Genomic DNA, 14,394 nt, shown 5'->3' on the forward strand with positions numbered 1-14,394 from the left:
TCATGAATAAGTTGATCGAGGTAGACTGCCTTGGAAGGATGACACAGCAGGCCTGAAGGGAAATAGGCCTCAGTGTCACGTCCTGACCAGTAATAGGGGTTATTTGTTATTGTAGTTTGGTCAGGACGTGGCAGAGGGTGTTTGTTTTATGTGGTTCGGGCTATGTATTTAGGTAGAGGGGTGTTTGGTTTATGTGGTTCGGGCTATGTATTTAGGTAGAGGGGTGTTTGGTTTATGTGGTTCGGGCTATGTATTTAGGTAGAGGGGTGTTTGTTTTATGTGGTTCGGGCTATGTATTTAGGTAGAGGGGTGTTTGGTTTATGTGGTTCGGGCTATGTATTTAGGTAGAGGGGTGTTTGGTTTATGTGGTTCGGGCTATGTATTTAGGTAGAGGGGTGTTTGGTTTATGTGGTTCGGGCTATGTATTTAGGTAGAGGGGTGTTTGGTTTATGTGGTCCGGGCTATGTATTTAGGTAGAGGGGTGTTTGGTTTATGTGGTTCGGGCTACGTATTTAGGTAGAGGGGTGTTTGTTTTATGTGGTTCGGGCTATGTATTTAGGTAGAGGGGTGTTTGTTTTATGTGGTTCGGGCTATGTATTTAGGTAGAGGGGTGTTTGGTTTATGTGGTTCGGGCTATGTATTTAGGTAGAGGGGTGTTTGGTTTATGTGGTTCGGGCTATGTATTTAGGTAGAGGGGTGTTTGTTTTATGTGGTTCGGGCTATGTATTTAGGTAGAGGGGTGTTTGGTTTATGTGGTTCGGGCTATGTATTTAGGTAGAGGGGTGTTTGGTTTATGTGGTCCGGGCTATGTATTTAGGTAGAGGGGTGTTTGGTTTATGTGGTTCGGGCTATGTATTTAGGTAGAGGGGTGTTTGGTTTATGTGGTTTGGGCTATGTATTTAGGTAGAGGGGTGTTTGGTTTATGTGGTTTGGGCTATGTATTTAGGTAGAGGGGTGTTTGGTTTATGTGGTTCGGGCTTATGTGGTTCGGGCTATGTATTTAGGTAGAGGGGTGTTTGTTTTATGTGGTTCGGGCTATGTATTTAGGTAGAGGGGTGTTTGGTTTATGTGGTCCGGGCTATGTATTTAGGTAGAGGGGTGTTTGGTTTATGTGGTTCGGGCTATGTATTTAGGTAGAGGGGTGTTTGGTTTATGTGGTTCGGGCTATGTATTTAGGTAGAGGGGTGTTTGGTTTATGTGGTTCGGGCTATGTATTTAGGTAGAGGGGTGTTTGGTTTATGTGGTTCGGGGTTTGTTAGTCTATGTTCTATGTTAGTGTATTTCTATGTTCTGTCTAGTCTATTACAGTTCTATGTTTAGTTAATTGGGTTTGGACCTTCAATTGGAGGCAGCTGTCTATCGTTGCCTCTGATTGAAGGTCCTATATTTAGGAGTGTGTTTTGTCATGGGATTTTGTGGGAGATTGTTGCTGTGTCTACCTTTGTGCCTGACCGGCCTGTTTTTTGTCGTCCTGTTTTTTGGTGTACGTTTTTGGTTTTCCGTCTTTGTCCGTTAATAAAAGATGAGTATACATTTTCCCGCTGCGTCTTGGTCTAAACCTTACGACACTCAGCTTGGCTCCTAGTATCAATACCAATCTCTAAATACCAGCCCTTACCAACACCACCATGTTCATGCTCCAGGGTGAAGCTCCTCCTAGGTACAGATCTACGATCAGCTTCCCCTGCACCTATCCTCACCACCATGTTCATGCTACAGGGTGAAGCTCCTCCTAGGTACAGATCTACGATCAGCTTCCCCTGTACCTATCCTCACCACCATGTTCATGCTACAGGGTGAAGCTCCTCCTAGGTACAGATCTACGATCAGTTTCCCCTGCACCTATCCTCACCACCATGTTCATGCTACAGGGTGAAGCTCCTCCTAGGTACAGATCTACGATCAGTTTCCCCTGCACCTATCCTCACCACCATGTTCATGCTACAGGGTGAAGCTCCTCCTAGGTTCAGATCTACGATCAGCTTCCCCTGCACCTATCCTCGACCTGTGGGGAAAATGGCTAAACTGACCCAGGATCAGGGTGTAAGGCCAGGCAAATTCACCCTGTACGTACTGAAGGAAACCATCTGCCAAGGTTTCTGTCCCAAATGGAATCCTATTACCTAATATACTGTACTACTTTGACCAGGGCCCGTAAAGCTGTGGGTAGTGCACTATACAGGGAGGGGAATGGGCTGCCATTTGGGATGCTGCCCAAACAATTAGCTGCCTCATGGTTGGCTGCCTGTAGCCTGGCTGCTGATATAGGTGGAGGAAGAGGAGGAGGAGGACGAGGAAGAGGAGGAGGAATAGAAGGAAGAAGAGGAGGAAGAGGCGGAGGTGGAAGAGGAAGATGAGGAGGAGGAATAGAAGGAAGATGAAGAGGAGGAGAATAAAACAAATTAGGAGGAGGAGATGGAAGCGGAGGAGTAGGAGGAAGAGGAGGAGGAGGATGCAAAGGAGGAGGAAGAGGAGGAGGAGGAGGAGGCTAGTCCCCGATCTGTACCTAGGATGAACTTCACCTTGGATCTCTGAGCCCACTGAATATAGCCTGGTCCCAGATCTATTTGTGCTGTCTTGCCAAGTCCTAGGTCATTGTCAAGCTAAACATGTAATGGCAAGACAAAACAGAACTGGTTGAATCAATAAATAACTTGGTTATTTTCTCTGTTTGTTTGGTTGGTAGGACTGATGGAGGGAACAACTGTGTGGGGCCGGACAAGTCCTACCGCTCATGTAACATCCAGGTAAACAACATTCTTGGTGTAGTGCCTAAGTACTTCCCTTAGAGATGCTATTCAATCTGATTCACAGGTTTCTATTCCTTATTGCTTTACTATGTGGTTTTGATGTCAGGTACGGTCCTGTGATTCACCCATTAAACCCTCTTCTCACCATGATTGATGATAGATAGTCACCTCTGTCTGTACGTCGTCCTCTCTGTCTGTACGTCGTCCTCTCTGTCTGTACGTCGTCCTCTCTGTCTGTACGTCGTCCTCTCTGTCTGTACGTCGTCCTCTCTGTCTGTACGTCGTCCTCTCTGTCTGTACGTCGTCCTCTCTGTCTGTACGTCGTCCTCTCTGTCTGTACTTCGTCCTCTCTGTCTGTACGTCGTCCTCTCTGTCTGTACGTCGTCCTCTCTGTCTGTACGTCGTCTTCTCTGTCTGTACGTCATCCTCTCTGTCTGTACGTCGTCCTCTCTGTCTGTACGTCGTCTTCTCTGTCTGTACGTCATCCTCTCTGTCTGTACGTCGTCCTCTCTGTCTGTACGTCGTCTTCTCTGTCTGTACGTCATCCTCTCTGTCTGTACGTCGTCTTCTCTGTCTGTACGTCATCCTCTCTGATAGATATAATTCATCTGATTTATGTCTGAAATTACATAGACTTCCTGTTGGTGTAATTCTCTCACAGTTGTCAGATCAGTTGTTATAGAGTGTTATAATAGCTAATAGTTTATTCTCTGTCAGTCAACACCTCTACATGAAATCATTTTCTCTGGGTGTGCAACAGCTCGTGGGAACCAACCGTACTGTCTGTTCTCTGTTCAGTTCATACCAAAGACATTAAAAGGTGTTATACAATAGTGCACTGTCTTTTTCTGCCACTTCCCTTGACCCCTAACCTCTAACCTCTAACCTCTGACCCCGTCCCTCTCATGGCGTATCACACAGGACTGCCCAGAGGGATCCAGAGACTTCAGAGAGGAACAGTGTTCTCAGTTTGATGGATCTGACTTTCAGGGGAAACGTTACAAATGGCTCCCATACTATGGAGGTGAGTCAGGACTGGAGGGGCTATACGGTTTGGTAGTGACTCTATACTGTAATTAGGGCTATATGGTTTGGTAGTGACTCTATACTGTCATTAGGGCTATATGGTTTGGTAGTGACTCTATACTGTAATTAGGGCTATATGGTTTGGTAGTGACTCTATACTGTCATTAGGGCTATACGGTTTGGTAGTGACTCTATACTGTCATTAGGGCTATACGGTTTGGTAGTGACTCTATACTGTCAATAGGGCGATACGGTTTGGTAGTGACTCTATACTGTCATTAGGGCTATACGGTTTGGTAGTGACTCTATACTGTCATTAGGGCTATACGGTTTGGTAATGACTCTATACTGTCATTAGGGCTATACGGTTTGGTAGTGACTCTATACTGTCATTAGGGCTATATGGTTTGGTAGTGACTCTATACTGTCATTAGGGCTATACGGTTTGGTAGTGACTCTATACTGTAATTAGGGCGATAAGGTTTGGTAGTGACTCTATACTGTCATTAGGGCTATACGGTTTGGTAGTGACTCTATACTGTCAATAGGGGGAATAGGTTTGGTAGTGACTCTATACTGTCAATAGGGCGATACGGTTTGGTAGTGACTCTATACTGTAATTAGGGGTAATAGTTTTGGTAGTGACTCTATACTGTCATTAGGGCTATATGGTTTGGTAGTGACTCTATACTGTAATTAGGGCTATACGGTTTGGTAGTGACTCTATACTGTAATTAGGGGGAATAGGTTTGGTAGTGACTCTATACTGTCAATAGGGCGATACGGTTTGGTAGTGACTCTATACTGTAATTAGGGGGAATAGGTTTGGTAGTGACTCTATACTGTCATTAGGGCTATATGGTTTGGTAGTGACTCTATACTGTCATTAGGGCTATATGGTTTGGTAGTGACTCTATACTGTCATTAGGGCTATACGGTTTGGTAGTGACTCTATACTGTCATTAGGGCTATATGGTTTGGTAGTGACTCTATACTGTAATTAGGGCTATACGGTTTGGTAGTGACTCTATACTGTCATTAGGGGGAATAGGTTTGGTAGTGACTCTATACTGTCAATAGGGCGATACGGTTTGGTAGTGACTCTATACTGTAATTAGGGGAATAGGTTTGGTAGTGACTCTATACTGTCATTAGGGCTATATGGTTTGGTAGTGACTCTATACTGTCATTAGGGCTATACGGTTTGGTAGTGACTCTATACTGTCATTAGGGCTATACGGTTTGGTAGTGACTCTATACTGTAATTAGGGCTATACGGTTTGGTAGTGACTCTATACTGTCATTAGGGCTATACGGTTTGGTAGTGACTCTATACTGTCAATAGGGCGATACGGTTTGGTAGTGACTCTATACTGTCATTAGGGCTATACGGTTTGGTAGTGACTCTATACTGTCATTAGGGCTATATGGTTTGGTAGTTACTCTATACTGTAATTAGGGCTATACGGTTTGGTAGTGACTCTATACTGTAATTAGGGCTATACGGTTTGGTAGTGACTCTATACTGTCATTAGAGCTATACGGTTTGGTAGTGACTCTATACTGTCATTAGGGCTATACGGTTTGGTAGTGACTCTATACTGTCATTAGGGCTATAAGGTTTGGTAATGATAGTATATTGTATGTGTGTTGACTTGGAATACAGTGACCTGAAGAACAAATGTTCAGCCATTTAAATATATTACAGCTGACCATTTAAATATATTACTGGTAACGTTACGATGACTACAGATGAGAAAAGGTCAAATAAGTGTGTGCGTGCGTGTGTGCGTGCGTGTGCGTGCGTGCGTGCGTGTGTGTGTGCGTGCGTGCGTGCGTGTGTGTGCGTGCGTGCGTGTGTGTGTGCGTGCGTGTGTGTGTGTGTGTGTGTGTGTGTGTATCTCGCCCCACCAGCTGATAACCCTTGTGAGCTGAACTGTATACCCAGGGGAGAGAACTTCTTCTATCGTCAGAAGACGGCTGTGGTTGACGGGACCCCCTGCCACCCTGGGAGGAGAGACGTGTGTGTGGATGGCGTCTGTAAGGTAAGCTGTGCGTGTGTGTGTGTGTGTGCGTGTGTGCGTGCGTGTGTGCGTGTGCGTGTGTGTGTGCGTTAGTGCTGAGCGATTCATGCTTTTTGATGTCGGTTAGGGTTCGGTTCGATTATTAACAAATAATTACTGTTATTGGTTTCGATGATTATTAGTTAAAATATTTTTAACTGTGTAGTATGTGGGTTGAATGCTGTAACAACACAAAATAAATGTGTTAATGCTGCCTACGCCGTCTGACAAAAATCACTATTTTAGTAGTTGTTCAACGTAAATAAGGCCTACTTTTATGACTGCTGAATACCAACTATCGATCATTTAGATCATGTGTTTTCAGGGTAGAGATACGTCGCTAAGCAACAGCTGCTTTCTATATCGCCTCACGATCACGACACGTCGCTAAGCAACAGCCGCTTTCTATATCACCTCACGATCACGACACGTCGCTAAGCAACAGCTGCTTTCTATATCACCTCACGATCACGACACGTCGCTAAGCAACAGCTGCTTTCTATATCACCTCACGATCACGACACGTCGCTAAGCAACAGCTGCTTTCTATATCGCCTCACGATCACGACACGTCGCTCACCATGACTCCAGTTTCACCATGACTTCAGTTTCAGAATGATTCCAGTTTCAGAATGACTTCAAAAAAATGAAATAAAAAAAATGTTTTACTCAGAAAACTTGGGAGGCCAAATAAGCGTACATGGCCTGCTAGTTAGGGAACCCTGCTGTAATAAGAGCAGGTGGGCTGCCAGATAGGGAACCCTGCTGTAATAAGAGCAGGTGGGCTGCCAGATAGGGAACCCTGCTGTAATAAGAGCAGGTGGGCTGCCAGATAGGGAACCCTGCTGTAATAAGAGCAGGTGGGCTGCCAGATAGGGAACCCTGCTGTAATAAGAGCAGGTGGGCTGCCAGATAGGGAACCCTGCTGTAATAAGAGCAGGTGGGCTGCCAGATAGGGAACCCTGCTGTAATAAGAGCAGGTGGGCTGCCAGATAGGGAACCCTGCTGTAATAAGAGCAGGTGGGCTGCCAGATAGGGAACCCTGCTGTAATAAGAGCAGGTGGGCTGCCAGATAGGGAGCCCTGCTGTGATAAGAGCAGGTGGCCTGCTAGTTAGGGAGCCCTGCTGTAATAAGAGCAGGTGGGCTGCCAGATAGGGAACCCTGCTGTAATAAGAGCAGGTGGGCTGCCAGATAGGGAACCCTGCTGTAATAAGAGCAGGTGGGCTGCCAGATAGGGAACCCTGCTGTAATAAGAGCAGGTGGGCTGCCAGATAGGGAGCCCTGCTGTAATAAGAGCAGGTGGGCTGCCAGATAGGGAACCCTGCTGTAATAAGAGCAGGTGGGCTGCCAGATAGGGAACCCTGCTGTAATAAGAGCAGGTGGGCTGCCAGATAGGGAGCCCTGCTGTAATAAGAGCAGGTGGGCTGCCAGATAGGGAACCCTGCTGTGATAAGAGCAGGTGGGCTGCCAGTTAGGGAGCCCTGCTGTAATAAGAGCAGGTGGGCTGCCAGATAGGGAACCCTGCTGTAATAAGAGCAGGTGGGCTGCCAGATAGGGAACCCTGCTGTAATAAGAGCAGGTGGGCTGCCAGATAGGGAACCCTGCTGTAATAAGAGCAGGTGGGCTGCCAGATAGGGAGCCCTGCTGTAATAAGAGCAGGTGGGCTGCCAGATAGGGAACCCTGCTGTAATAAGAGCAGGTGGGCTGCCAGATAGGGAACCCTGCTGTAATAAGAGCAGGTGGGCTGCCACATAGGGAACCCTGCTGTAATAAGAGCAGGTGGGCTGCCAGATAGGGAACCCTGCTGTAATAAGAGCAGGTGGGCTGCCAGATAGGGAGCCCTGCTGTAATAAGAGCAGGTGGGCTGCCAGATAGGGAACCCTGCTGTGATAAGAGCAGGTGGGCTGCCAGATAGGGAGCCCTGCTATAATAAGAGCAGGTGGGCTGCCAGATAGGGAACCCTGCTGTAATAAGAGCAGGTGGGCTGCCAGATAGGGAGCCCTGCTGTAATAAGAGCAGGTGGGCTGCCAGATAGGGAACCCTGCTGTGATAAGAGCAGGTGGGCTGCCAGATAGGGAGCCCTGCTATAATAAGAGCAGGTGGGCTGCCAGATAGGGAACCCTGCTATAATTAGAGCAGGTGGGCTGCCAGATAGGGAACCCGGCTGTAATAAGAGCAGGTGGGCTGCCAGATAGGGAACCCTGCTGTAATAAGAGCAGGTGGGCTGCCAGATAGGGAACCCGGCTGTAATAAGAGCAGGTGGGCTGCCAGATAGGGAACCCTGCTGTAATTAGAGCAGGTGGGCTGCCAGATAGGGAACCCTGCTGTGATAAGAGCAGGTGGGCTGCCAGATAGGGAACCCGGCTGTAATTAGAGCAGGTGGGCTGCCAGATAGGGAACCCGGCTGTAATAAGAGCAGGTGGGCTGCCAGATAGGGAACCCTGCTGTAATAAGAGCAGGTGGGCTGCCAGATAGGGAACCCTGCTGTAATAAGAGCAGGTGGGCTGCCAGATAGGGAACCCTGCTGTAATAAGAGCAGGTGGGCTGCCAGATAGGGAACCCTGCTGTAATTAGAGCAGGTGGGCTGCCAGATAGGGAACCCTGCTGTAATAAGAGCAGGTGGGCTGCCAGGTGGGCTGCCAGATAGGGAACCCTGCTGTAATAAGAGCAGGTGGGCTGCCAGATAGGGAGCCCTGCTGTAATAAGAGCAGGTGGGCTGCCAGATAGGGAACCCTGCTGTAATTAGAGCAGGTGGGCAGCCAGGTGGGCTGCCAGATAGGGAACCCTGCTATAATAAGTAGTGACAGTCAGTTCATACATGTCTTCCTAAATATCCTTGGTTATCAGTCATTTAAGACTCTGAGAAAACCCCACTGAGGAGATCCTCAGAGGTGCTCAAATACTCAAATATCTCTCCCTTCGGTCTAGTATCTATCTTTCCCCCTAGGTCTAGTATCTATCTTTCCCCCTAGGTCTAGTATCTATCTTTCCCCCTAGGTCTAGTATCTATCTTTCCCCCTAGGTCTAGTATCTATCTTTCCCCCTAGGTCTAGTATCTATCTTTCCCCCTAGGTCTAGTATCTATCTTTCCCCCTAGGTCTAGTATCTATCTTTCCCCCTAGGTCTAGTACCTATCTTTCCCCCTAGGTCTAGTATCTATCTTTCCCCCTAGGTCTAGTATCTATCTTTCCCCCTAGGTCTAGTATCTATCTTTCCCCCCTAGGTCTAGTATCTATCTTTCCCCCTAGGTCTAGTACCTATCTTTCCCCCTAGGTCTAGTATCTATCTTTCCCCCTAGGTCAAGTATCTATCTTTCCCCCTAGGTCTAGTATCTATCTTTCCCCCTAGGTCTAGTACCTATCTTTCCCCCTAGGTCTAGTATCTATCTTTCCCCTTAGGTCTAGTATCTATCTAGTATCTATCTTTCCCCCTAGGTCTAGTATCTATCTTTCCCCCTAGGTCTAGTATCTATCTTTCCCCCTAGGTCTAGTATCTATCTTTCCCCCTAGGTCTAGTATCTATCTTTCCCCCTAGGTCTAGTATCTATCTTTCCCCCTAGGTCTAGTATCTATCTTTCCCCCCTAGGTCTAGTACCTATCTTTCCCCCTAGGTCTAGTATCTATCTTTCCCCCCTAGGTCTAGTATCTATCTTTCCCCTAGGTCTAGTACCTATCTTTCCCCCTAGGTCTAGTACCTATCTTTCCCCCCTAGGTCTAGTATCTATCTTTCCCCCCTAGGTCTAGTATCTATCTTTCCCCCTAGGTCTAGTATCTATCTTTCCCCCTAGGTCTAGTATCTATCTTTCCCCCTAGGTCTAGTATCTATCTTTCCCCCTAGGTCTAGTACCTATCTTTCCCCCTAGGTCTAGTATCTATCTTTCCCCTTAGGTCTAGTATCTATCTAGTATCTATCTTTCCCCCTAGGTCTAGTACCTATCTTTCCCCCTAGGTCTAGTATCTATCTTTCCCCCCTAGGTCTAGTATCTATCTTTCCCCCTAGGTCTAGTATCTATCTTTCCCCCTAGGTCTAGTATCTATCTTTCCCCCTAGGTCTAGTACCTATCTTTCCCCCTAGGTCTAGTATCTATCTTTCCCCCTAGGTCTAGTACCTATCTTTCCCCCTAGGTCTAGTATCTATCTTTCCCCCTAGGTCTAGTATCTATCTTTCCCCCTAGGTCTAGTATCTATCTTTCCCCCTAGGTCTAGTACCTATCTTTCCCCCTAGGTCTAGTATCTATCTAGTACCTATCTTTCCCCCTAGGTCTAGTATCTATCTTTCCCCCTAGGTCTAGTATCTATCTAGTATCTATCTTTCCCCCTAGGTCTAGTATCTATCTTTCCCCCTAGGTCTAGTATCTATCTTTCCCCCTAGGTCTAGTATCTATCTAGTACCTATCTTTCCCCCTAGGTCTAGTATCTATCTTTCCCCCTAGGTCTAGTATCTATCTAGTATCTATCTTTCCCCCTAGGTCTAGTATCTATCTTTCCCCCTAGGTCTAGTATCTATCTTTCCCCCTAGGTCTAGTATCTATCTTTCCCCCCTAGGTCTAGTATCTATCTTTCCCCCCTAGGTCTAGTATCTATCTAGTACCTATCTTTCCCCCTAGGTCTAGTATCTATCTTTCCCCCTAGGTCTAGTATCTATCTAGTATCTATCTTTCCCCCTAGGTCTAGTATCTATCTTTCCCCCTAGGTCTAGTACCTATCTTTCCCCCTAGGTCTAGTATCTATCTTTCCCCCTAGGTCTAGTATCTATCTTTCCCCCTAGGTCTAGTATCTATCTTTCCCCCTAGGTCTAGTATCTATCTTTCCCCCTAGGTCTAGTATCTATCTAGTACCTATCTTTCCCCCTAGGTCTAGTATCTATCTTTCCCCCTAGGTCTAGTATCTATCTGGTATCTATCTTTCCCCCTAGGTCTAGTATCTATCTTTCCCCCTAGGTCTAGTACCTATCTTTCCCCCTAGGTCTAGTATCTATCTTTCCCCCTAGGTCTAGTACCTATCTTTCCCCCTAGGTCTAGTACCTATCTTTCCCCCTAGGTCTAGTATCTATCTAGTATCTATCTTTCCTCCTTGGTCTAGTACAGCATGGGTTAGATGGATAGAGCTGAGAATATCTCAAATGCAATCATACAGTATCTAAATCTAGATCGTGTTCTAACCTGAAGATGGATGTGTACTGTAAAACACCCTCCTTCCCACTAAAGAGATCTGTTGCTCTGTTGTCTGACCACCCTACTTTCAGGGTGTGTGCTTCTTTTCTTTATTTTCTCTTCTTTCATCCATCTAACCTATATCCTTGTCTCTCTCCTTCTCTCTGCCCTGCTTCCCCCTCCAGCGTCTGGGCTGTGACAACATGCTGGAATCCCCCCAGCAGGAGGACCCCTGTCTGCAGTGTGGGGGCAACGGACAGTCCTGCTACCCCGTCAGGAGTACCTTCGATATTAACAACCTGCCCAAAGGTAAGGTACAGATTAGAGTTGCAAAATTCTGCTAACTTTCCCAGAAAGATCCTATGTTTTCCAGAAATCCCGGTTAGAAGATTCCTAGAATCATAATGGAATAAGAAGCAAATTCGGGAATCCTCCTACCAGGATTTCTGGGAAACCTGGGAATTGTTTTCAAAGTTTAAACGAATTTTTCAACCTTATTACAGATTGTACCTTTCACCTCACATTTACGTTTATGGTAGTGCTTCCCCTTGGTGCAGTTGTGGGCTCTAAATTGTTCATGCTGTGGTATTGGCAGACCAATAGAATGTCTCCACAGGGCTCCGGCGTCTCCTAGCGATAGTTTGTCACAAAGTTTTAGTGTCAACAACTGTAGTAACTCTGGTTGTCCACTGATGTGTTCTGTCCCCCCCCTTTAGTCCCTTCTCTCCCAGGGTTTAACCAGGTGTTCTATCTCTCCTGTCCTCCTCCCTCCCAGGGTATAACCAGCTGTTCTATCTCTCCTGTTCTCCTCCCTCCCAGACTATAACCAGCTGTTCTATCTCTCCTGTCCTCCTCCCTCCCAGACTATAACCAGCTGTTCTATCTCTCCTGTCCTCCTCCCTCCCAGGGTATAACCAGCTGTTCCATCTCTCCTGTCCTCCTCCCTCCCAGGCTATAACCAGCTGTTCTATCTCTCCTGTTCTCCTCCCTCCCAGACTATAACCAGCTGTTCTATCTCTCCTGTCCTCCTCCCTCCCAGACTATAACCAGCTGTTCTATCTCTCCTGTCCTCCTCCCTCCCAGACTATAACCAGCTGTTCTATCTCTCCTGTCCTCCTCCCTCCCAGGCTATAACCAGCTGTTCTATCTCTCCTGTTCTCCTCCCTCCCAGACTATAACCAGCTGTTCTATCTCTCCTGTCCTCCTCCCTCCCAGACTATAACCAGCTGTTCTATCTCTCCTGTCCTCCTCCCTCCCAGACTATAACCAGCTGTTCTATCTCTCCTGTCCTCCTCCCTCCCAGACTATAACCAGCTGTTCTATCTCTCCTGTTCTCCTCCCTCCCAGACTATAACCAGCTGTTCTATCTCTCCTGTCCTCCTCCCTCCCAGACTATAACCAGCTGTTCTATCTCTCCTGTCCTCCTCCCTCCCAGACTATAACCAGCTGTTCTATCTCTCCTGTCCTCCTCCCTCCCAGACTATAACCAGCTGTTCTATCTCTCCTGTCCTCCTCCCTCCCAGACTATAACCAGCTGTTCTATCTCTCCTGTCCTCCTCCCTCCCAGACTATAACCAGCTGTTCTATCTCTCCTGTTCTCCTCCCTCCCAGACTATAACCAGCTGTTCTATCTCTCCTGTCCTCCTCCCTCCCAGGCTATAACCAGCTGTTCTATCTCTCCTGTCCTCCTCCCTCCCAGGCTATAACCAGCTGTTCTATCTCTCCTGTTCTCCTCCCTCCCAGGCTATAACCAGCTGTTCTATCTCTCCTGTCCTCCTCCCTCCCAGACTATAACCAGCTGTTCTATCTCTCCTGTCCTCCTCCCTCCCAGACTATAACCAGCTGTTCTATCTCTCCTGTCCTCCTCCCTCCCAGACTATAACCAGCTGTTCTATCTCTCCTGTCCTCCTCCCTCCCAGACTATAACCAGCTGTTCTATCTCTCCTGTCCTCCTCCCTCCCAGACTATAACCAGCTGTTCTATCTCTCCTGTCCTCCTCCCTCCCAGACTATAACCAGCTGTTCTATCTCTCCTGTCCTCCTCCCTCCCAGACTATAACCAGCTGTTCTATCTCTCCTGTCCTCCTCCCTCCCAGACTATAACCAGCTGTTCTATCTCTCCTGTCCTCCTCCCTCCCAGACTATAACCAGCTGTTCTATCTCTCCTGTCCTCCTCCCTCCCAGACTATAACCAGCTGTTCTATCTCTCCTGTCCTCCTCCCTCCCAGACTATAACCAGCTGTTCTATCTCTCCTGTCCTCCTCCCTCCCAGACTATAACCAGCTGTTCTATCTCTCCTGTCCTCCTCCCTCCCAGACTATAACCAGCTGTTCTATCTCTCCTGTCCTCCTCCCTCCCAGACTATAACCAGCTGTTCTATCTCTCCTGTCCTCCTCCCTCCCAGACTATAACCAGCTGTTCTATCTCTCCTGTCCTCCTCCCTCCCAGACTATAACCAGCTGTTCTATCTCTCCTGTCCTCCTCCCTCCCAGACTATAACCAGCTGTTCTATCTCTCCTGTCCTCCTCCCTCCCAGACTATAACCAGCTGTTCTATCTCTCCTGTCCTCCTCCCTCCCAGACTATAACCAGCTGTTCTATCTCTCCTGTTCTCCTCCCTCCCAGACTATAACCAGCTGTTCTATCTCTCCTGTCCTCCTCCCTCCCAGACTATAACCAGCTGTTCTATCTCTCCTGTCCTCCTCCCTCCCAGACTATAACCAGCTGTTCTATCTCTCCTGTCCTCCTCCCTCCCAGGCTATAACCAGCTGTTCTATCTCTCCTGTCCTCCTCCCTCCCAGACTATAACCAGCTGTTCTATCTCTCCTGTCCTCCTCCCTCCCAGACTATAACCAGCTGTTCTATCTCTCCTGTCCTCCTCCCTCCCAGACTATAACCAGCTGTTCTATCTCTCCTGTCCTCCTCCCTCCCAGACTATAACCAGCTGTTCTATCTCTCCTGTCCTCCTCCCTCCCAGACTATAACCAGCTGTTCTATCTCTCCTGTCCTCCTCCCTCCCAGACTATAACCAGCTGTTCTATCTCTCCTGTCCTCCTCCCTCCCAGACTATAACCAGCTGTTCTATCTCTCCTGTCCTCCTCCCTCCCAGACTATAACCAGCTGTTCTATCTCTCCTGTCCTCCTCCCTCCCAGACTATAACCAGCTGTTCTATCTCTCCTGTCCTCCTCCCTCCCAGACTATAACCAGCTGTTCTATCTCTCCTGTCCTCCTCCCTCCCAGACTATAACCAGCTGTTCTATCTCTCCTGTCCTCCTCCCTCCCAGACTATAACCAGCTGTTCTATCTCTCCTGTCCTCCTCCCTCCCAGACTATAACCAGCTGTTCTATCTCTCCTGTCCTCCTCCCTCCCAGACTATAACCAGCTGTTCTATCTCTCCTGTCC

At 47.6% G+C, this 14,394-nt stretch overlaps 1 protein-coding gene across 2 annotated transcripts in view; it reads left to right on the forward strand.

Moving 5' to 3' along the window:
- The window catches only part of paplna (papilin a, proteoglycan-like sulfated glycoprotein), a 91,506-nt gene that overhangs the window by 17,280 nt on the left and 59,832 nt on the right, over window positions 1-14,394 (forward strand). For both annotated transcript variants that reach the window (XM_045706090.1, XM_045706122.1), the window contains exons 4-7: window positions 2,687-2,747; window positions 3,672-3,774; window positions 5,691-5,821; window positions 11,178-11,301. In XM_045706090.1, coding sequence (XP_045562046.1) covers window positions 2,687-2,747; window positions 3,672-3,774; window positions 5,691-5,821; window positions 11,178-11,301 — 419 coding nt within the window. The remainder of the gene's footprint in view (window positions 1-2,686; window positions 2,748-3,671; window positions 3,775-5,690; window positions 5,822-11,177; window positions 11,302-14,394) is intronic.

Source organism: Salmo salar, chromosome ssa01, assembly GCF_905237065.1.
Source record: "Salmo salar chromosome ssa01, Ssal_v3.1, whole genome shotgun sequence".
NCBI classification, from domain to species: domain Eukaryota; kingdom Metazoa; phylum Chordata; class Actinopteri; order Salmoniformes; family Salmonidae; genus Salmo; species Salmo salar.